Source organism: Crinia signifera, chromosome 19 (genome assembly GCF_055691185.1).
Source record: "Crinia signifera chromosome 19, ASM5569118v1, whole genome shotgun sequence".
In the NCBI taxonomy this organism is placed as follows: Eukaryota; Metazoa; Chordata; class Amphibia; order Anura; family Myobatrachidae; genus Crinia; species Crinia signifera.
The window spans coordinates 8,890,077-8,914,014 of NC_139226.1; the positions used below are offsets into that span (position 1 = coordinate 8,890,077).

The 23,938-nt window shown below is 48.8% G+C and overlaps 2 protein-coding genes across 3 annotated transcripts; one reads left to right on the forward strand and one right to left on the reverse strand.

Annotated features, from left to right (window-relative positions):
* The first annotated feature begins 355 nt into the window (after positions 1-355).
* Positions 356-10,895, forward strand: LOC146042061 (HAUS augmin-like complex subunit 5). 2 transcript variants are annotated; one of them, XM_083161966.1, is made up of 20 exons: positions 356-509; positions 1,004-1,103; positions 1,180-1,242; positions 1,551-1,583; positions 2,137-2,161; positions 2,587-2,719; positions 2,820-2,967; positions 3,078-3,156; positions 3,242-3,321; positions 3,834-3,891; positions 5,043-5,236; positions 5,359-5,419; positions 5,683-5,828; positions 6,175-6,337; positions 6,428-6,508; positions 7,400-7,545; positions 7,850-7,964; positions 8,289-8,427; positions 9,082-9,214; positions 9,374-10,895. In XM_083161966.1, exons 2-20 carry the CDS (start codon positions 1,006-1,008, stop codon positions 9,498-9,500), a joined length of 2,022 nt encoding a protein of 673 aa, XP_083018092.1. In that variant the 5' UTR covers positions 356-509; positions 1,004-1,005; the 3' UTR covers positions 9,501-10,895. The 2 variants fall into 2 exon arrangements, with proteins under 2 accessions (XP_083018092.1, XP_083018093.1); XM_083161967.1 differs by lacking the exon at positions 356-509 and adding an exon at positions 694-890.
* A 2,321-nt stretch (positions 10,896-13,216) lies between these two features.
* Positions 13,217-18,089, reverse strand: ETV2 (ETS variant transcription factor 2). Its single transcript, XM_083161596.1, has 7 exons — positions 18,031-18,089; positions 16,601-16,670; positions 15,914-16,084; positions 14,672-15,031; positions 14,414-14,551; positions 13,880-14,001; positions 13,217-13,768 (listed from the first exon to the last, which is right to left on the reverse strand). Exons 2-7 carry the CDS (start codon positions 16,668-16,670, stop codon positions 13,553-13,555), a joined length of 1,077 nt encoding a protein of 358 aa, XP_083017722.1. The 5' UTR covers positions 18,031-18,089; the 3' UTR covers positions 13,217-13,552.
* Between the last annotated feature and the right edge of the window lie 5,849 nt (positions 18,090-23,938).

The window sequence follows — 23,938 nt, forward strand, 5'->3', positions numbered from 1 at the left end:
AAAAAGCTACATTAAAGATACCACTCACGTTCTGAAAATATAGATATACAAATAGGGATAAATATTAAAAAAAAAAATGGAAATATGAAATACATGTATAATATATAATATTATACTCTTCCTCTCTCCCCCCCCCCCCCTTCCTCTGTTTCGCTGGTCCTCTCTCTCCCCCATCCTCTCTCTCCCCCACCATATCTCTGCTCTGAAAACTGTCGCCTTTCTCTGCTGCAGTGAACAAATAAAAACCCAATAAAACGTTATTTAACGAGAGCACATGCAGTTCTCCTTACCGGCCACTAGATGGCGCGCACAACACGGACGAAAGCCATAGCCTAGTGCAGCGGGCGTCGCCGGCTCTGTGGCGCTGTGCGGGCTCCCCCTGGTGGTGGATCTGCGCTATCGTGACGTTGAAGTAGCCGGAGATGACACGTAAAGATCGCGACTGGCGGGAGAACTTAAACCTGCGGGCGGGTGATACCGGGCTGAAGTCACCGGCGGGGGAACTAGCGGTGAGTACCGCCCGGGAGCCGGCACCGACTCTGTAGTCAGGGCAATGGGGTGCAGTATGCCATGTCAGCCAGCTGGTGGCGCTGTTCCCTGCTGCAGCCGGATATACTGCATGTATGTCCAGTCCTGACAAACCACTGGGTGCATGTATTGGGCTCCTGTTTTCTGGTGATGCAAATTGAGAAGAGTCACACTGAACAGCAGATCAGCAATCCTGAATTTGCCACAATGGGGTTGGACTTGCTGTGTACCAATAGAGGGATTTATGAGCGTTTGGTTTGGTGAATGGCGTCCGTGTCCGAGTTTGATGTGAAATAACTAATGTGCCAGGATTTGTTGTTTCAGCTTTTTGCCGTCTCATAACTAAGTGTCCTGTATATACTGTAAGTGCACGGTCTGATCTTATACACAGCGGACTCCACACCCGCAGAGCATCTGACAGATAAGTCAGCGTTCTACCCCGCCGGCTCCCTGATATTCCCCTTTGTTTTCCCAGGGATGGACCGGAGGAACCTGGCCCAGGAGTTGCGGAAATGGGTGGTGGAGGAGATGGGTCTCCCCCAGCAGAAAGCCCCCTCTGAGGAAATGCTGCAGAGGTGAGGAGAGGAAGCCCCGGGCACAAGGTGTTCCCCTGTACACCCCAAATCTCATACCACATTCTCTCTCCTGCAGGCTGTTCATAGGACAGTGTGCTGACATCTGGAAATATGTGATCCGGCACGTGCGCAGCCAGAGGTGAGTCTGTTCCTGCGGGGACCCAGCAGTTCTGCAACGCATATATAGCTAATAGTTTATTAAACTTTGCAGCGTAGGTAAATGAGTTGCTGACACAGGCCAAAAATCTCAAGTAGCAAAGCACAGCATGACAGTTATTACACCAGACTTTGTAGCTGTGTGTGGAAAAATACCCTAAAATCATAATGATGCAGAATACAACAGCACAGCAGCTACTAGAGCACAGCAGCTACTAGAGCACAGCAGCTACTAGAGCACAGCAATGTCTCATTGTATTCCGTTTTCATGAAATGTCTCTTATATTCCAGGACCGTGCGGAACATAGAAGGCAATCTCATGTGGTATCCTTCCTGCAGTAGTTTGCTGATCCATCTTCTATAGATACAGACTGCCCTGACTGCTGGCCCTCTGCACGGTCACTCCTCCCCCCCATCTGGGCCGCTGGCCCTCTGAACAGTCACTCCTCCCCCAGCTGGGCCGCTGGCCCTCTGAACAGTCACTCCTCCCCCAGCTGGGCCGCTGGCCCTCTGAACAGTCACTCCGCCCCCAGCTGGGCCGCTGGCCCTCTGAACAGTCACTCCGCCCCCTGGGGCTGCTGGTCACTCCTCCCCCAGGGCCACTGACCCTCTGCACGGACACTCTGCCCCCCCCCCCCCCCCCATTCCCTGCGGGGCTGCTGGCCCTCTGCACGGCCACTCCTCCTCCCTCCCCCTCTGCACAGCCACTCCTCCCCCTGGGGCCACTGTCCCTCTGCACGGACACTTCTCCCCCCGGCTGGGCTGCTGCTTACCCCCCATAGTACGGCACACATAGATGCGCAGCACCCTCAGTCTGCAGGCCGATAATATTTTATTTATTATTTATTACCGCGTATCCTCCTTCACTCTGGAGCAGGTACCAGCAGCTGCAGCACTCGGTGGTGAGTAACCAGATACCCGGCTACTCCTGATGTCTGTCCTGGGGCTCATCCGCAGCATGTTCTGTGCTGGTCATTCCTGTACTTTGTCATGTGTGCAGTTGCTGGGGAACTACACATCCCAGCATGCTCTATCGCCATTTTAGCATTTGTGGCAGGGCATGCTGGGGTGCCACAGGTTCCACTAAAGTATTTTATGATCTATAGGGTTTTTCAGTTGAGTATTGCATATTATGTCGACAAGAAGTATGTGTAATGTCGACTGACGACATGTCCAACGCCCCGTTTTGCTAGTGTTCTGGGTCAGATTCCACGCTAACTGCAGCCTAAACCCTTCCCTAATCCTGCCATGTGGGTAGAATGCCTGCGTCCTGTACCATCCAGACCTATGCCGTGGTGTAATCTGACTTCCTCCCGTCTGTCGGCAGGCACAGCGCTCCGTAGAGGAGGAGGAACAGCGGCACAAGAAGCAGATGTATCAGGAGATCCTGGAGCTGCGGTCAGAACTGCAGCACCTGCAGGAGCAGATCCACAGCGCAGAAAAGGAGGTCGTCTCCCAGGGTAACCGCTGGGCACAAGGGGGCAGTTGGTATAACTATCTATGGGATGGACGCTGCTCATACACAAGGTAATGGTCGCGCTCTGTGTAATTTCCCATCAGAATTGAACAACGAGAAATCGCAGGACTTCCGCCGCCGCTCGCTGCTGCTGCGCGCTTTCAATAAGAAGAGGGAGGAGGAGTGCGAGGTTCTGCGGGGGAGCAGCTCGCGGGTACAGTATCGCTGCGAGCAGCTGCAGGACGTCAGCCGGTGAGTGCGGTACTTGGCACAGGCCGGATGGTGCCCCCTGCTGCCGGGGCTGCTCTGAGGGCAGGATGCCAGTCTGTCTGCCATAACATGCTCGTCCTTCACTCCTGCAGAGCATCGCAGCGGGAGCTGATCTTCCCCGCGCTGGATGCAGGCTCAGCCATGGCGACCTTTTCAGAGCCCGAGATCCTGGTATGTGCAAATGTCTGCAACTCGCTGCTTATTGTAATAACCATTTCCTGCTCCGTATAATGCTACGTTCCTTGTCCCCTGCCAGAGAGATGTGAGGGACGTCTGCCAGATGCGGATGAAGTTCTTACGGTCTCTTTATGATGATTCCATATCTGGCTCGCTTCTGTAAGTCTAGCGATTCTTTTGTTCTGCTAGTCATGTCTGGTCTCCATGCTGTAAGAGTAGAGATGATCTTCCTTCTACTAGTCATGTCTGGTCTCGCTTCTTAAGTCTAGCGTTTCCTTTTGTTCTGCTAGTCATGTCTGGTCTCGCTTCTGTAAGTCTAGCGATTCCTTTTGTTCTGCTAGTCATGTCTGGTCTCCATGCTGTAATAGTAGAGATGATCTTCCTTCTACTAGTCATGTCTGGTCTCGCTTCTTAAGTCTAGCGTTTCCTTTTGTTTCCTAGTCATGTCTGGTCTCCATGCTGTAAGAGTAGAGATGATCTTCCTTCTACTAGTCATGTCTGGTCTCACTGCTCCCCATGAGCTTTGTTACTGTGAGCATAGAGAATATCGTCTATCCACTAGTCCTGTCTGTGCTCTCCATTCCTATTGGCCACCAATGAAGTTGCTTGGTGCTGCTGTAGAGACTCCCACATGTAGGTGATGCTCACTGTGCTCTCCCATCTCTCCGCAGCACTGGAGGGGAGGAGCTACGATCACTGGCGCACCAGCAATGGATGAGCATGGCGGAGGTGAGATGAGGGTTGGGACGCCACAAGTGTCTTTGTATATAATGTTTGCATGTAGGGTGCCACAAGGTGTCTGCAGCGCCGTACAGCTGTAAGATCTCCATTACATAATGGGATAACCGTGGGGGCACAACTTGGGAGATGTTTTGGATATCAAGCATGTACCCCATTAATGACCATTGTTAATCATCTGTACCCAAGCGATGCCCGTCATATACCTTATGTAATACCCAGCATGTACTGTCTGTACCCGGTAGTGCCCAGCATAGACAATATGTACCTAGTGATGCCCAGGACATTCCATCTGTATCCAACACTCTGACCCAGTAATGTGAAGCATATACCAGCTGGACCTAGCGGACTGCCCTAGTAATGCCTGGCATATACCATCTGTACCTACCACGCTGACCCAGTAATGCCCAGCCTATACCATCTGTACCCAGCACGCTGCCCTAGTAATGCCTGGCCTATACCATCTGTACCTACCACGCTGACCCAGTAATGCCCAGCGTATACCATCTGAACCCAGCACGCTGACCCAGTAATGCTCGGCTTATACCATCTGTATCTACCACTCTGACCCAGTAATGCCCGTCATATACCAGCTGTACCTAGCGGACTGGCCTAGTAATGCCTATGCTATACCATCTGTACCTACCACGCTGACCTAGTAATGCCCAGCCTATACCATCTGTACCCAGCACGCTGCCCCAGTAATGCCCAGCGTATACCATCTGTACCCAGCATGCTGCCCTAGTAATGCCCAGCGTATACCATCTGTACCCAGCATGCTGCCCTAGTAATGCCCAGCGTATACCATCTGTACCCAGCATGCTGCCCTAGTAATGCCCAGCGTATACCATCTGTACCCAGCATGCTGCCCTAGTAATGCCCAGCCTATACCATCTGTACCCAGCATGCTGCCCTAGTAATGCCCAGCTTATATCATCTGTACCCAGCATGCTGCCCTAGTAATGCCCAGCGTATACATCTGTACCCAGCATACTGTGACCTGTCGCTGATACAGGCTACTGCACTCTGTACGTTCCCAACCTCTTATATATACAGGGGACAGACTACATAACCTGCTCACACGTTTCTCTCCTATGTACTAATCCTCTTCCGGTGCAGATAAATCTCTCTCTGTTCTGCAGAAAGTCTGGAGCTCTTACCCACCCAGCCACATCATCTCCTCCCTGGAGCATCTCGCATTAGAGACCACCCGGGAGATGAGACATCTTCAGACTTCTCTCGTTGTGGACCCGACAGAGACTTCCTGCAGCCTGTCCGAGACCACGTGTGATGCCCAAGGATCTAAAGACGTCTTGGAGACCTCGAAACGAGCACGGTGATCTTATAGGAGCGCGTTGGTCTGTTAGCGCACTCTGTGCCGCCATCTTATTGGAGGCGGAGTCAGTGTTCTCCGCTCTGTGCTGATTCGCTATCGTCCTTTATTTGCGTGTGTTTCAGGTCTTTCTGTGGTCGTTCCAATTCCCTGAGCGTTCTCCCTTCCTACCGTTTCCTGATACAGGTGTGTGTGTGTGTGTGATCTGCGCCGGTGGCACGCTGGCACTTCAGGTCCTGGGGGCGGTGATACATTGGCATTTGGGGTCCCAGGGGTGGTGCCACGCTGCCACCTGGGGGGGGGGGCAGCTAAAAACAAACTGCTGTATATAAATATACTGTATAATGTGCGGGTAGCCTGAGGCGTAGACCCCTGGCAGCGCTTGTTGATGGGAATACAATGGCGCACAGGGGATTGGCAGTAACGCTGGTTACTCCCTTGTCACCCAGGAGGGTTGGGGGGAGTCCATCAAGCTCCTGTCTGAGCTGCGCCTGGTACAACATGAGACGCGGGAGCTCTCGGAGCGGCTGGCCGCCAGGATACAGGAGGTACACGGGACTCTGTCGGATGGAAGTGAAGCGTCTCTGCTCAGCAGGTCAGTGTTGGTGGCGCCCCCATGTGTATGTAGTGCAGATGGCAGGCAGGTTGTCTCAGGGCTCTGCGATATCACCCATTGCATGGATCAGACAGGAGCTGCTACATCTGCTGAGTGCAGTACCTCCGTAAAAACTGTAGGTGGTGCTAGACTGTTTGGTATGCGTTTTCCACCTATACAGCTCTGATCTCTGTGCAGGCTCATTGCAGCATCCATGTGAAGGATTACAGCGCCATCTACAGACTTTACCAATATACTGCACCCTAGTAAAGTTTGCATCATGCCCATTAAATGACAAACTTGCTGTGTTCTGGGTGTAACTTTTCACCCTTGGGGTGTTCGTTAGGGCTGCCTTTGACGCGGAGCTCCGTCTGGTTCTGCTGCATGGGTGTCAGGATGCTCTGCTGCGGGAATGCCGGGCGCTGCAAGCGGAGGTGGCAGAAAGGAAGCAAGAAGTGAAGGTTCTCCAGCAGCAACAGCGGAACATCCAGGAATCCTGCGCTCTGCTGGTTGGTGTGCGCTGCGCTCTGCCAGGGGGCGTATGATGGTCGGGGGTGGATGCGGCGCTCTCCTCACCCTCTCTGGTTTGTGTCTTGCAGGAGAAGAAGCAGAAGCAGATCCAGGTGCTCATTAGGGGAAACTCCTCCTCCAAATCGCAGATCTGCCGCAGCAGCTTGGAGGTGAGGCCGCATGCTGGGTACAGATGGTATACGCTGGGCATTACTGGGTCAGCATGGTAGGTACAGATGGCATATGCTGGGCATTACTAGGGCAGCGTGCTGGGTACAGACGGTATAGGCTGGGCATTACTGGGTCAGCGTGGTAGGTACAGATGGTATATGCTTCACATTACTGGGTCAGAGTGTTGGATACAGATGGAATGTCCTGGGCATCACTAGGTACATATTGTCTATGCTGGGCACTACCGGGTACAGACAGTACATGCTGGGTATTACATAAGGTATATGACGGGCATCCCTTGGGTACAGATGATTAATACTGGTCATTAATGGGGTACATGCTTGATATCCAAAACATCTCTCCCCCCCCCCCCCCCCCCCCGGTTATCCCATTATGTAATTGAGATCTTACAGCTGTTCCGGCAGATATTGGGCCAGGAGAGGGATGAGCGCAGTCTGTCTAGTGCTCTAAGTCTCATTGCAAATGCACGAGCGGTCATTGCCGGGAAGGGATCTTAAGGATCCCATTCCTGCTAATATGTGCAAAGTGCAGCCCATAGACTACAGCGGCTGAGGGTGAAGGGGCGATCAGTCCCTTCTATGATATGAAGGGTTCATCTAAATCAGACATGTCCGTCCTTGGCCCTCCAGCTGTTTTGAAACTACACATCCCAGCATGCTTTGCCGCAGTTTTGATATTAGGGAATGCAAACACTATGGCAAGGCATGCTGGGATGTGTAGTTTGGGGTTGCAAATAATGAATTTCCAATTGCAGGTTTCTATGCGTAACTACATTTTTATCTAATTCTACTTTGGAAGAACAGCTGATAATGTGATTATGGCCCTCACTAGGGAGGAGGGATCTGATTCATTTCTCTTAATCTTGCAAGGTGCAAAAATATGTGCAGGACAAGCTGCTCCCGAGGCCGGCAGAGATCGCCCAGGAGTCTCAGCGCCTTCAGGACTCCATCAGGAAAGACGTGAAGCACTTCTCCGCCGTCTCCCTCCCAGCGCTGCAGAAAGTGTGCGCAGACGGGTGAGAACATTACTGTATATAATACTGCAGTGACGCATCCCTGCCATCCCCTAGCTGGCCTGTAGGGGTCTCTCTTCCAGTACTGCGCTGCAAGGGCCCCAGAAGAGTTAGAGGGTTACGTAGAGTATAGAAACTGAAGTTAATGTTTTAGAATAAAAGGTAGAAATAATCTTCATTCCATCAAAAGTTCCCAGAAATCTAAGCTACTTCTTATAATATGGGGCGCCTGGAACCCCCCACCTGTAGCTTACGGTAACTACCCCACGCCCTGATTTATAACCCTACGTTCTGTTTTCTGGTGCAGAGTGACCCTGGTCCCAGCTCAGGAACTCTCCATAAACCGCGTCTCCAACTCGCACGGTCTGTACTACAACATCTACAAGGGGATCTACGCCAGCATTGGCCTCTCTCTGTATAAAGTAAGATCTGTCTATAGGGTTAATGGTTGGACCGTTTCTGATAATGACTAATCTGCGGTAAATGTCCGCAAATATATAGGGAACGTGTCCAGGATCTGGTCAGATATTCCAGCTGCGACTTTACCATCTAAGACGTCTTGTAGATGATAAATGCGGCAACTGCAGCTTCAGCGCAAAGTATCAAATCTGTAATAAGTGTATCTGTTATCCCGATACATCGTGAGGATCGGTCATGATGTCCCCCCCACATTGATGACCACGTTGAGTGACCCACTGATGCCCACAGATACTAGATCTCTGAATGAGCCTTTGTCTGTCCTGCAGGCCCCGGAGACCATTCTGTGCCACGTCGCTGATATCAAGAAGCAGATGCGTTTCCTTCGCGCTCAGTTTTGTGGCCGCAACCAGGCGGTTTCTAGGATCCAAAGGCAGATCCACGAGAGCCAGACTCCCGACACGGACAGTACGTGCGTTATTCCTGATCCTATTCCACCCCCCCTCTCCCCTTTGCATTTTCCCCACCCCTGTGCAAGTCTGCGAATATGTATTTCCCGCGGGCAGGCTGCAAATAATCACCTTCTAATGATTTAAGCGCTAAGTATGTCTGAGGTCACGCGGCGATATGAAGGCCGTGGGGAGAAGAGTGGTCTCTGATGACATCACTGGTCCTCCCTACGGCCACAGAATACCTGCATTTGCTGGGACACTCCTAGAAACCACCAGAGGCGTGCCCCCAGGGTGTCAATGAGCCTGTGAGTTCGATAATCACTCAGCTGCGAATGAGTCTGAATTACCCCCCCCCCCCAAGTCTCCATAGAAAGAAAAGGTCTGTGTTCCCTAGCAACCAATAGAATTCAAGGTTTATCTTGTAACTTAGTGAACATCATCCAGAGTCTGATTGGATGAGCTTTCAGGTCTATCGATACATCAGATCTCTATAGACCCCTCTCCTTTCTGAATGGACTGCGGAGTAGAATTTAATTTTACTCTGCAAACTATAAATTTGGAAGACAAAGCTTTTTTTGTTCTTCAGTCCCCTTCCCATTCTCTGCCCCCTTCACCCAAATCGTTCCCCCTTGTGTGCTTGTTTCTGACTGCCTCCCTTATGCCCCCACAGCTCTTCTGCGCCTCTTGTCTGATCACTACGCTCAGCAAATGGACCATCTGATCCCTGTACTCCAGCGCCTCATTGAGCAGTGCGAGAAGAGCCAGGAATACGGGAAGGAGGTGCAGGCGACCGTCACTGACTGGTGAGTACCTGGTGCCAGAGACATGAGTTCTGCGGCTGGCGTTCCCCGCTCTTCCATAATAAATCGGTGACCGTAGCCTGTGTGTAAACGCTGACCGGCTCCTCCCATTCTAGGCCATCTCTCGCCCGTGTGACTGATTTTTGTTTCCCTTCTCCGCAGGTGGGAGCAGCCGGCGCAGCAGTGTCTGCCATCGGAGCAGAGAGGTGGTCTAACCCTCCGTCAGTGGCGTGATCGATGGACCGTGGCGGTCACGGCGCTGCAGAGGGCGTCGGGCAGCAGGAGTTGAGTTTTATATATACATCGGGCTGTTTTAGTCGATTGGAAGGTGCTTGTAGAGGACAGGATAAATTGTGACACCCCCCCCGCCTCAGTGGGAGCTCATGCAGATACGTGGATTGTGGGCAGAAGAGGTATATACGGGATTTAGGATGTGCCTTGTTCTGTATAATCTAATGATGGCTGTATGTGCGGCAGTGCCACCATATTGGCGCAGTAGAGTTGGGCGGGTGTCGCTGTAACAAATGGAATTTCTGGGTGATACCGCCGTATCTGATTCCTCTACTGCTCCCACGTTCCACGTCCTCTGCTGTCCGGTTGGACTGGACGTAAGGCCGAATTCCAGTGTCAACCCTTGTGTATTTGTGGACGTTATGTTGGAATCTACCCGTGGCCTAGACCACGGCCGTGTCTGTGAGCTCAGCTCATTTCCTTGCAGTTTACACCGAAGGCCGGTGATGCCGTTTCTGTACAAGGACGTCCGCTGGGGGAGCAGCAAGGGCCAGGAATTGTCCTATATCCTCTAATATAATTGGGAACATTGAGTTCATTCCTTCAAGTAATGTCCAGCCAATCACATCGCTGCGGCTGCTGCGGAAGGGTCTAATGCATTCTGGGATTGTTCCATCTCCAAATTAAGGGTTTTACACTCCTAAAATCAAATCATTTGGGCTTGGCATGTGCAAAAAGTAATGGGCACTCCGTTACTCGTGCCCGCCAGATGTTACCCTCTAGTGACGGGAACGTGGGTGAAAAAATGATTATATTACCCCCTGAAAGGTCAAGCTCATAAAAGAGGATGTTAATAACCTGATTTTACTACTCACAAAACAGTCTATGGTCATGTTCTAAGATGGCCGCCGTCTGACTGAAACGGGCATTCGCTCTGTGCGCCGGTGGTTTCACTATTGTATTTTCCTTTGAATTTGGTCTCGTTCCTTTTTTATATGTAGGTTATGGTCTAGGGCCGGCCATGGCCAACCTGCGGCGCTCCAGCTGTTGGGAAACCACAAGTCCCAGCATGCCTTGCTACAGTTTTGCTGTCATGGAATGCTAACACTGTGTCAGTGCATGCTGGGATGTGTGGTTTCAGGATTCCCTTTGCCTGGTATAAAAGGTGGACCGTGTCTAGGTCGGTGTGAGGGTTTTTTTTGTTTGTGTTCATTTGCAGATTTCATTACATGGATCCACAATGTATGTACTGTGTCCTTTCCCACGGCACGCTACGCTCGCCATGTGTTGACACTTTCATATGTCGACTATGATGTTGACTGGGATATTTTCTACATGAGCTATATTGTGTACGCAGCTGTAACAATGTGCGCACAGGCCAGTGCTATGTACGACAAGGAATTGTTACCACAGACTTACTGTATGTACATAAAATAAAATGTCTGCTGCAATCCATGCCGACTGCTCCGTTTATTAGCGGACAGATGAGAGCGATGTTATAGCAGCAGTTCCTAAACGCAGTCCTTCAGGTCCCGGAACATGACAGGTGTAAAGGATAATCCAGCTGAAGCGCAAGTTACTTCAATATTACCTCAGTCATTTTGGATTCTACAGTCTGCGCACACACAGGGATATCCTTACAACCTGTGGTGTTACTGTGCATTAATGGCTGGCCTGGTTTTATTTTTTTCTTGTGCATTGCGCCCCAATAGACGGGTAGTATACATGGGGGAAGCTATTTTCCTGCGCACAGCAGACTTCTAGTGCAGGGAAGAAGGCTGCAAGTACCCTTCCATTCAGTCAGTGAGGGGGTGGGTTAGTGGGGGCGTTCCTCACAAGTCACTCAGTCAATTCTTTATTTTGTGTTCAGTCTGTGTCACTGCTTCTATTGTAATACATTGTGTCCCAGCGCTTAGAAGGGGGGAATAAGGGGTGACCGGAGGCAGTACCCGTCAGTGTTATGTACAGGCAACACGTAGACACATCACAGATCTCTCTAGAAGATCCCGGTGTCTGCTGCCGGTCTACCTCTAGTGTTGAGAAACCCACAGAAAGTCCTAACCCATCTCCTTCTAATCTAATCACAGGGGCTCTGCCCCCGCTGTGTAACTACCAATAGCCGAATTTCTCGGCTCCTGATTGGCCGCTAGGCGGCCAATAGAATCATTCGGAGGAGAGGCGTTGAAGATGAAACTTCGGTGTCTCTCCGGTTAGTCCGTGAGAGGGTGCCGGCCAGGACAGTAGGGTTTTTTGTTTTGTTTTTTTAAGACCTGGACTACGTCGGACAAAAGAGGACGTGATCTTCACCGGAGAACCTTGGTGTGTAGGATTTTCTTCCACAGGTACCCCTATGGATTTCTTTGGATCCTGGACCCCGACTCATGGAGCACCGGAACCTACCTACGGGCTCAAGATAGGTAAGTATCAGTATGTAAGTGTAATGTATGTATTAAACTTTTATTTTACATGTGTCAGTGTGTGTTTATTTAACTATTTCTTGTACTGTGGAACTACAAGTGCCAGCGGGCTCTTTAATGCCCTGCTTGCTGGGACTTGTGGTTCTCCAAGTCCCAGCCTGCGGGGAGGCTTGCTGGGACTCATAGTTCCACAGTATAAGACAATCGTTTATACCCCAGGGTATGCATTACTCTGTTTTTGGCGTAACAAATAATGTGAAAAACTCATGTTAATATTTTCGTGTGTCGACCTGTTCCCCCTGTTGACTTATTGCATGTCAACCTTTTAGGGTTGATCTGTTGACTGTCTCTATATTAATCCGCATCCCTGCACAAGTAAATGCAGATGGTCTATGAGACAACGGTAAAACATTCGCACAGCGGCTGACAGATTATAAGAACGGACTGAACGCTACCATACACAATATACCGTATATACTCGAGTATAAGTCGACCCGAATATAAGCCGAGGCACCTAATTTTACAACAAAAAAATGGGAAAACTTATTGACTCAAGTGGGACCCTCACTCGAGTATAAGCCGAGGGGGGCTTTTTCAGCATAAAAAATGTTCTGAAAAATTAGGCTTATACTCGAGTATATATGGTATATTCGCTATGGCAGTGGTTCTCACCCTCGGTCCTCAGGACCCCCAACAGTGCATGTTTTCCAGCTCACCCGGCAGGTGCACTTATTACTCACTGACACAAGATCACAGGTGGAGCTAATTATATCACTTGTGATTTTGTGTGGAGACCTGCAGAACATGCTCTGCGTGGGGTCCTGAGGACAACGGTTGAGAAACACTGTTCTAGGGTCAGAGGTACATGCTGGCCTCCAGCTGCTGCAGAACTACACCTCCCAGCATGCCTTGACACAGTTTTGCTATTAGGACAGGCTAAAATGGTGGTAGTGCATGCTGGGATGTGTAGTTCAACAGCATCTGGAGGGCCATATTGGGAGCAAAGCAAGTCACTGTTACCCTGAGTGAAGACTGCAAGATGCGTTAATGTTTCGCACACACCCCTGCCCCTATTATCGGAGTTATGCCCCGGTTACTGTTTATGTTCTGTGTTGGGGTCGGATGTCCTTATGACAGAGGGTGGAGGAGCTGTGCTCAGAATATCATTACCCCAATGTGCAGATGTTTCAGACTGAACATTGGGAACCAGAACTTCCCCAGTGTGCCCGCACCAGTACAACCCTGTTTCCAGTGACCACACCCCCATCTTCCAGTGGACAAGATAGAGAGAGATAAAACACAAATGTTTCTTGGTAAAAAAGACAATATTTTATTAATATGAAAATACATAACTGAATATCTTAATATTTACATGATAATATAAAAGGGAATGTACCTGAACAAGAGCTTGAGTAAATTCACAGTAAGACAGGGCGTTGGCTAAGAAGTGATCTGAGAAGGCCTCTTTCACCAACCAGCCCTCCAGACTTTGCTTTCCAATCCTTGAGAAGCCACCACCCGCCCTCTTGTGACCAGTCTACAGTGTTCTTCAGTGCTTTGCTAAGACCCGTCTTGTAGTGCTTGTCCATGGCCTTGGGCTTTTTCCCCGCTCTATACACTGGGTCCCCAAAATCCATCCCATCCCAAGGACCTCCACACTTATGAGTGTCTTTATGGTACCGTCAGAGTCCACCTACACCTTCTTGGGTCTTTGGCTTTTGGGTTCCTGTTGAAGTCCTTGTGCCGGTCGGTTGAGAAGATCTTGGATGTCGCACACAAATTTGTAAACGTACCGCTGGCCACCGGTTTTGTGGATGATGTTCTTGTGGTAGTAATATCTCAACCCTCGGCTAAGCTTTTCGTAGTTCATCCTGGGCTTATTCTTTCGCCTTCCCCAGATCCGTGCCACCTAGAAGAGCACATACAGACATGTCAGCAGGCAGCCAGAACAAGCATTACGTCTAAAAACCATCAATATTAAAGAACTTTGGAAGAAGAATAGTCATTGCGAGTTACATACCTCATTAGGATCGGAAAGCTTAAATTCCCATCCGTTCCCCGTCCAACTAATTAGCTTCTGACAGGAGGAGTCTTGGAGTAATTCCAGGAGGAACTGCCAGAGTTGAATTGGGCCAGAACCACCTATAGGCAACAGGAACAAGGATTTGGTCAATTGAGTTATATACGAGGTGTCCATGGCAACCACAGTTACAACAACAGAAGGTTTAAACAATTTTAGTAGATAACATGCCAGGCTTTAGGGATTTCTTCGGTCCAGTAAACATACTGTGTGGATATTATTTAAACGGGCCCATAACTTCAAGGAAAGTTTTGAAGCCAATCTCTGCAGTATATCAAGTCTACAAATTGCAAATACTATAAAATGTTATTCGACTTAGCATAACGTTTCTGAACCCACTCTTTGGGTTCATGCCATGGGGCAGAGATTAAACAATAGGGGCAATCCGAAAAAAATATGCAAAAAGTGGTCTAGCAACTAATCGAAAAGATGGTTTTGTCGTGAAGGGAAAGGTCTGTGTAAAGAGGGGCTGACCTGGAGTGGGAGGCTTGTTGTTCTTGACGCCTGCTGCCTTCTGACTGCATGTTCTGTAGTAGCCATCTTTATCAGCCTCACCGAGGCGCTCCACAAGGCTGGTCGGCTGATGTAAACCGCTGTCGTCGTAGGTGATACCTGGAAGAGGAAATCGGTTACTTAACGAAGTTCTAAAATGACTGATGGTTTCTGGCAGAGTCTATCCTATTCTTAGTTAGGGCTGTTTATAACTCATCCTAAGACCGCCGCAGTGCTCACCTGTGGTGTAGGGTTCTCTGTGCGTCGCCTGGTGCTGGCTGCTAGAGTGCAGTTGTGGGCAGGTCTCCGAAGACTGGTTACCGCTCATCCAGACAGTCTCGTCCCAGCTGGGCCACTCGCGGGACGCCCAGGCAAAACTCTGATCTCCCACTGACCCGGTGCCCGAGTTCTGGGAGAATGCGTCCGGCATCTGGGTAAAGGGAACAGGGTCCTGGTGGGTTTGGTACAAGGATCCCTCGTCATAGGGGATTTGCGTTGGCATCTCCTGGTGGGAGGAGCGGTTGTGCATTTGCTCAGTCAGAGCAGGTAATAATGACTGGAAGGACGGCAGATATTCCTCCAGGGGGCCTTGCGCTGTCTCTGTAAATAAAAAAAATACAATTTGTTATTAATTGCAGCCAGATTAAAGGGACACTAAACCCTATTATCTTGCACAGGGGGTATACCCAAGCGATGGTGTGCAGGGACTGCTCTGGGAATAGGTGTAAGGCTGTCTACATGGACTGTAGTGTCCCCAGTAATACAGGGACTGCTCTGGGATTAGGGGTATGGCTGCCTACCTGGACTGTAGTGTCCCCAGTAATACAGGGACTGCTCTGGGAATAGGTGTAAGGCTGCCTACCTGGACTGTAGTGTCCCCAGTAATTCAGGGACTGCTCTGGGAGTAGGTGTAAGGCTGTCTACCTGGACTGTAGTGTCCCCAGTAATACAGGGACTGCTCTGGGAATAGGTGTAAGGCTGTCTACATGGACTGTAGTGTCCCCAGTAATACAGGGACTGCTCTGGGATTAGGGGTATGGCTGCCTACCTGGACTGTAGTGTCCCCAGTAATACAGGGACTGCTCTGGGTATAGGTGTAAGGCTGTCTACCTGGACTGTAGTGTCCCCAGTAATACAGGGACTGCTCTGGGATTAGGGGTAAGGCTGCCTACCTGGACTGTAGTGCCCCCAGTAATACAGGGACTGCTCTGGGATTAGGGGTAAGGCTGTCTACCTGGACTGTAGTGTCCCCAGTAATACAGGGACTGCTCTGGTATTAGGGGTAAGGCTGCCTACCTGGACTGTAGTGCCCCCAGTAATACAGGGACTGCTCTGGGATTAGGGGTAAGGCTGTCTACCTGGACTGTAGTGTCCCCAGTAATACAGGGACTGCTCTGGTATTAGGGGTAAGGCTGCCTACCTGGACTGTAGTGCCCCCAGTAATACAGGGACTGCTCTGGGATTAGGGGTAAGGCTGCCTACCTGGACTGTAGTGTCCCCAGTAATACAGGGACTGCTCTGTGAAGTCATCACATGTCTGGGGGTTGCTGATCAGGCATTGAGCGGAGTTGGGGTACAGTCCCTTCCCTGCAGTCAGAGGGATAATGTTCTGCCCAATGTCTCGGAGGAAACCTGGATCTTCATGTCTGAAATCTATAAGAAAAGAAAATGACTTTTACCTCCTGTGTATATATACCAGGCTTGGCGATGCACTGGAGGAGGCTGCATCAGGCTCCGCCCTATGCCGTGCGCGGGAGGAGGCAGTTCAAAGCTCCGCCCTATGCCGTGCACTGGAGGAGGTGTTCCAGGCTCCACCCTTTGCCGTGCACTGGAGGAGGCTGCTCCAGGCTCCACCCTATGCTGTGCACGGGAGGAGGCTGTTCCAGGCTCCGCACTATGCCGTGCACTGAAGGAGGCTGCTCCAGGCTCCACCCTATGCCGTGCACTGGAGGAGGCTGTTCCAGGCTCCGCCCTAAGCCGTGCATTGGAGGAGGCTGTATAAGGCTCCGCCCTATGCCGTGCACTGGAGGAGACTGTTCCAGGCTCCACCCTATGCTGTGCACTGGAGGAGGCTGTTCCAGGCTCGCACAACCTTTGGCAGGACAGGATTACTACCTCTGCTGTAATTAGCACCCCCTGTATATACAGCAGTCATTGTGTGGGCATTACCTGAGCCGAGCTCCATGTTTGGGACCTCCTGTGGTGCCATCTCTGGGCTGTAGAAGCTGCTTAATTCCATCTGTGAGAAGAGGAAGATACAAGTGTCACTTATTATGTGTGCCTGGGCCCAGGGGTGGGCTCTGTGTGCTGTGGGCCAGCAGTATTGCGAAGGGCCCGGAACACTGGCCCAGAGGGTTACAGGATGGAATATCCAGGCGTCTGGGAAAGGGGGGGCTCTTATAGGTGATAATATCCAATTGGTTGCAGTAGAGGAGCATAAGGGGTGGGGCGTAGTGTGACGTTTGCTCAACACATGATTGGCTGGGAAATGGGGTACAGTGGTACAAGCAGGGATATATGAATTAGCGTGTTCATGCATAGGTGATATTATGTTACAGGCAGTATATGTGGGTACAGTGCAGTGTTATATGGTACAGGCAGTATATGTGGGTACAGTGCAGTGTTATATGGTACAGGCAGTTTATGTGGGTACAGTGCAGTGGTATATGGCACAGGCAGTATATGTGGGTACAGTGCAGTGTTATATGGTACAGGCAGTATGTGTGGGTACAGTGCAGTGTTATATGGTACAGGCAGTATGTGTGGGTACAGTGCAGTGTTATATGGTTCAGTCAGTATATGTTGGTACAGTGCAATGTTATATGGTTCAGTCAGTATATGTTGGTACAGTGCAATGTTATATGGTTCAGTCAGTATATGTTGGTACAGTGCAGTGTTCTATGGTACAGGCAGTATATGTTGGTATACAGTGCAGTGTTCTATGGTACAAGCAGTATATGTAGGGACAGTGCAGTGTTATATGGTGCAGGCAGTATGTGTGCGTACAGTGCAGTGTTATACGGTGCAGGCAGTATGTGTGCGTACAGTGCAGTGTTATACGGCGCAGGCAGTATGTGTGGGTACAGTGCAGTGTTATATGGTGCAGGCAGTATGTGTGGGTACAGTGCAGTGTTATATGGTGCAGACCGTATGTGTTGGTACAGTGCAGTGTTATATGGTGCAGGCAGTATATGTGGGTACAGTGCAGTGTTATATGGTGCAGGCAGTATATGTGGGTACAGTGTTATATGGTACCGGAAGTATATGTGTGTACAGTGTTACAGGGTACAAGTAGTATATGGGGGTGCAGTGTTATATGGTGCAGGCAGTGTATGTGGTTACAGTACAGTGTTATATGGTACTGGAAGTATATGTGGGTACAGTGCAGTGTTACAGGGTACAAGCAGTTTATGGGGGTGCAGTGCAGTGTTATACAGTACAGGCAGTATATGGGGGTACAGTGTTATATGGTGCAGGCAGTATATGTGGGTACAGTACAGTGTTATATGGTACTGGAAGTATATGTGGGTGCAGTGCAGTGTTACAGGGTACAAGCAGTATATGGGGGTGCAGTGTAGAGGGGGACTCAGGTCACTTACCTCTGTAGCTGCTGGTCAGTGCTTCTCTGATATAACCTGTGAAGTGTCCTAGAGGTTCCTGCCTTTCCCTCCCTGCTGTATCCTGCTGCCTCTATATATACATACAGCCCATCACTGATTGGCTGCCAGAGATGTGACGTTTCCAAACTACAGGGGGAGAGTTTCCATGACGTCAGAAAATCACAGACTCCAGTCCCCCTATGGGGTCTTATCAGTGGGGTCATATGGCAGCAGCCTGACACCAGCCAGGGGGGGAGGAGGAGGAGGGGGCTGCATGTAGCACATCACTCAGAGCAGAGGAAGAGGGTCCCGGACTCATTATACAGATCTATAAATATCCAAGTGTATACAGTGTGTGACCCCAGAAGCCCCCCTTCACTATCTGTTATTACTACCAGTTATTATATAGCGCACACATATTCCGCAGCCCTGTACAGAGAATATTATTACCAGTTATTATATAGCACACACATATTCCGCAGCGCTGTACAGAGAATATTATTACCAGTTATTATATAGTGCACACATATTCCGCAGCGCTGTACAGAGAATATTATTGCCAGTTATTTATATAGCACACATATTCCGCAGCCCTGTACAGAGAATATTATTACCAGTTATTATATAGCGCACACATATTCCTCAGCGCTGTACAGAGAATATTATTACTAGTTATTATATAGCGCACACATATTCCACAGCGCTGTACAGAGAATATTATTGCCAGTTATATTATATTGCGCACACATATTCCCCAGCGCTGTACAGAGAATATTATTACCAGTTATTATATAGTGTACACATATTCCGCAGCGCTGTACAGAGACTATTATTACCAGTTATTATATAGCGCACACATATTCCTCAGCGCTGTACAGAGACTATTATTACCAGTTATTATATAGCGCACACATATTCCACAGTGCTGTACAGAGAATATTATTACCAGTTATTATATAGCGCACACATATTCCGCAGCGTTGTACAGAGACTATTATTACCAGTTATTATATAGTGCACACACATTCCGCAGCGCTGTACAGAGAATATTATTACCGATTATTTATATAGCGCACACATATTCCACAGCGCTGTACAGAGAATATTATTACCAGTTATTATATAGCGCACACATAATCCGCAGCGCTGTACAGAGACTATTATTACCAGTTATTATATAGCGCACACATATTCCGCAGCGCTGTACAGAGATTATTATTACCAGTTATTATATAGCGCACACATATTCCGCAGCGCTGTACAGAGATTATTATTACCAGTTATTGATATAGCGCACACATATTCCGCAGCACTGTACAGAGAATATTATTACCAGTTATTATATAGCGCACACATATTCCGCAGCGCTGTACAGAGAATATTATTACCAGTTATTATATAGCGTACACATATTCCACAGCGCTGTACAGAGAATATTATTGCCAGTTATTTATATAGCACACATATTCCGCAACGCTGTACAGAGAATATTATTACCAGTTATTATATAGTGCACACATATTCCGCAGCGCTGTACAGAGAATATTATTACCAGTTATTATATAGCGCACACATATTCCGCAGCGCTGTACAGAGAATATTATTACCAGTTATTATATAGCGCATACATATTCCACAGCGCTGTACAGAGAATATTATTACCAGTTATTATATAGTGCACACATATTCCACAGCGCTGTACAGAGACTATTATTACCAGTTATTACATAGCGCACACATATTCCACAGCGCTGTACAGAGACTATTATTACCAGTTATTATATAGCGCACACATATTCCGCAGCGCTGTACAGAGACTATTATTACCAGTTATTATATAGCGCACACATATTCTGCAGCGCTGTACAGAGAATATTATTACCAGTTATTATATAGCGCACACATATTCCGCAGCGCTGTACAGATAATGTTACCAGTTATTATATAGCGTACACATATTCCTCAGCGCTGTACAGAGACTATTATTACCAGTTATTACATAGCGCACACACATTCCGCAGCGCTGTACAGAGAATATTATTACCGGTTATTTATATAGCGCACACATATACCGCAGCGCTGTACAGAGACTATTATTACCAGTTATTATATAGCGCACACATATTCCGCAGCGCTGTACAGAGAATATTATTACCAGTTATTAAATAGTGCACACATATTCCTCAGCGCTGTACAGAGACTATTATTACCAGTTATTACATAGCACACACACATTCCGCAGCGCTGTACAGAGAATATTATTACCGGTTATTTATATAGCGCACACATATTCCGCAGCACTGTACAGAGATTATACTCTATCATACCTCCCAATTCTCGTAGGTCTGGGTTCGGGACTCCTGTACGCGGCCCCGCCACGCGCTCCTGAATTGGGCATGATCGCCTGATATCGCGGGGCCACACCTCTGATTCGCCCTGGGGGGGCACGGGACAGTCCCCTCAAAAAGAAGGTTAAGCGGGTTGCTCTATATTCCCCACCAAATGAGCACGTACACACCTGCGCACTAGGTTCATTTTTTCGAGTATGGCTTATTAGATAGACAGTGTCTACCCCAAAGGTCGACAAGGTCAAACTGTCGACATGAAAAAAGACACATGAAAGAGTCAACATGAGTTTTTCACATTTTTTGTGTCAATGTCGACAAATGTAAGAACAAACCAGTTTACAAAAAAAAAAAAATAAAACAGGAATAACCCAGGTCGACCTATTGACCCTGTCGACTTATTACCTGTCTACCTACACACTGTAGATCTATCAGCCAGAACCACATTTTTGTTGGCAGCCGAATAACCTACCAGTATATTTTTGGAGTGTGGGAGGAAACCAGAATAGCAAGTACGGGGAGAAAATACAAACTCCACACCTAGGACCATTGTGGGAATTTAACCTTAGACCTCAGTACTGGGCGGTAGTAATTCTAACCATTACACCATCCGTACTGCCCATCTGCCATTAGATAGATAGGAGACATATAGTATAGCGTCATGGGCAACACAGATGGTGCAATCTCACAGGACTGAGGTACAATTCCCACCACAGCCTAAGTTGTGGAGTTTGTATGTTCTCCCTGTGCTTGTGTGGGTTTCCTCCGGGTACTTCCATTTCCTCTCCTATGTGGTCAGGAACATAGGGGAGAAACCAAATGGCCGCCTAGTTCTCGAACCACTGAGCTACCTGACTGTACAGAGTGGGTTATAGCGTTGATGGGGGGGGCATGACCCGAGTTAAATGTATGGGGTGGCATGACCTGGGTAAAAGTGCAGGGGGCATGACCTGTGTTAGGAGGGGGGGTATGACCTGCATTAGAATGGAGGGGGGGGGCATGACCTTAAGCAGAGCCAATAAAGGGGGGGGGGAGGGGCATGTGAGGGCATTGTCATGTGCACAGTATTGCTTCAGAGGGAGAAGGGATCTTCTAGATCACTAGTCACATCCCCCCATGACCTGGCAGTGCCCCCTGCACCCAGGACAGCAGGTGATACTATGCCACGTTCTCCTCTCACTGAACAATGCAGATTATAGTCAGAATGATATCAGCTGTGCGGGTCCTGGTGCCCACTGTACAGTTCTAGCAGTGACAGCAAGCTGCGGGCTCCTCAGTGCCAGGCCTGCCCACTTACACATAGAGGGTGCAGCCTGTCACCAGACATGGCACGCTCCGTCCCCTCCCTGACAACGCAGACACCGCTGGTGTCATGACACCCGGACCCATAAATCATCCCAAGTTACCACTGCCCCATCCCAAAATAACCCCCAATCTTCTGACCCTAATGATCTTATCGCCGGCGTGGGCTAGGGTACTTATACATCCATTGCCCGTGTCTGCCACATATTACTATCATCCAAATCCTTTATCTCCACAATTTAAGAAAATACATATTGGCAAGGCACCTGGGCGTGCGCAAATAGATTGTAAGCTTATTGGGATAGGGCCCTCTACACGTCTTGCCTCTGAATGAGTTGTACTATACACCTGTGGTACTCTGACCACAGCTGTAGTCCACCCTTTATGGGGTGATCTCTTGTGCCCCCCACCCGTCATTGTGTTTATGCGGCCCACTCTTATTTATTTGTTGACAGTGTCTTATATAGCGCAGCAGATTCCGTTACAGCGTCTTATATAGCGCAGCAGATTCCGTTACAGCGTCTTATACAGCGCAGCAGATTCCGTTACAGCGTCTTATATAGCGCAGCAGATTCCGTTACAGCGTCTTATATAGCGCAGCAGATTCCGTTACAGCGTCTTATATAGCGCAGCAGATTCCGTTACAGCGTCTTATATAGCGCAGCAGATTCCGTTACAGTGTCTTATATAGCGCAGCAGATTACGTTACAGCGTCTAATATAGCGCAGCAGATTCCGTTACAGTGTCTTATATAGCGCAGCAGATTGCGTTACAGCGTCTTATATAGCGCAGCAGATTCGGTTACAGTGTCTTATATAGTGCAGCAGATTCCGTTACAGCGTCTTATATAGCGCAGCCGATTCCGTTACAGTGTCTTATATAGCGCAGCAGATTCCGTTACAGTGTCTTATATAGCACAGCAGATACCGTTACAGCGTCTTATATAGCGCAGCAGATTCCGTTACAGTTTCTTATATAGCGCAGCAGATTCCGTTACAGCGTCTTATATAGCGCAGCAGATTCCGTTACAGTGTCTTATATAGCGCAGCAGATTCTGTTACAGCGTTTTATATAGCGCAGCAGATACCGTTACAGCGTCTTATATAGCGCAGCAGATACCGTTACAGCGTCTTATATAGCGCAGCAGATTCTGTTACAGTGTCTTATATAGCGCAGCAGATTCCGTTACAGTGTCTTACATAGCGCAGCAGATTCCGTTACAGAGTCCTATATAGCGCAGCAGATTCCGTTACAGTGTGTCTCATATAGCGCAGCAGATTCCGTTACAGCGTCTCATATAGCGCAGCAGATTCCGTTACAGCGTCTCATATAGCGCAGCAGATTCCGTTACAGCGTCTCATATAGCGCAGCAGATTCCGTTACAGCGTCTTATATAGAGCAGCAGATTCCTTTACAGCGTCTTATATAGCGTAGCAGATTCCGCTACAGCGTCTTATATAGCGCAGCAGATTCCGTTACAGCGTCTTATATAGCGTAGCAGATTCTGTTACAGCGTCTCATATAGCGCAGCAGATTCCGTTACAGTGTCTCATATAGCGCAGCAGATTCCGTTACAGTGTCTTATATAGCGCAGCAGATTCCGTTAGTGTCTTATATAGCGCAGCAGATTCCGTTACAGCGTCTTATATAGCGCAGCAGATTCCTTTACAGCGTCTTATATAGTGTAGCAGATTCTGTTACAGTGTCTTATATAGCGCAGCAGATTCCGTTACAGCGTCTTATATAGCGTAGCAGATTCTGTTACAGTGTCTTATATAGCGCAGCAGATTCCGTTACAGTGTCTTATATAGCGCAGCAGATTACGTTACAGCGTCTAATATAGCGCAGCAGATTCTGTTACAGTGTCTTATATAGCGCAGCAGATTCCGTTACAGCGTCTTATATAGCGCAGCAGATTCCGTTACAGCGTCTTATATAGCGCAGCAGATTCCTTTACAGCGTCTTATATAGCGCAGCAGATTCTGTTACAGTGTCTTATATAGCGCAGCAGATTCCGTTACAGCGTCTTATATAGCGTAGCAGATTCTGTTACAGCGTCTTATATAGCGCAGCAGATTCCGTTACAGTGTCTTATTTAGCGCAGCAGATTACGTTACAGCGTCTAATATAGCGCAGCAGATTCTGTTACAGTGTCTTATATAGCGCGGCAGATTCTGTTACAGTGTCTTATATAGCGCAGCAGATTCCGTTACAGCGTCTTATATAGAGCAGCAGATTCCTTTACAGCGTCTTATATAGCG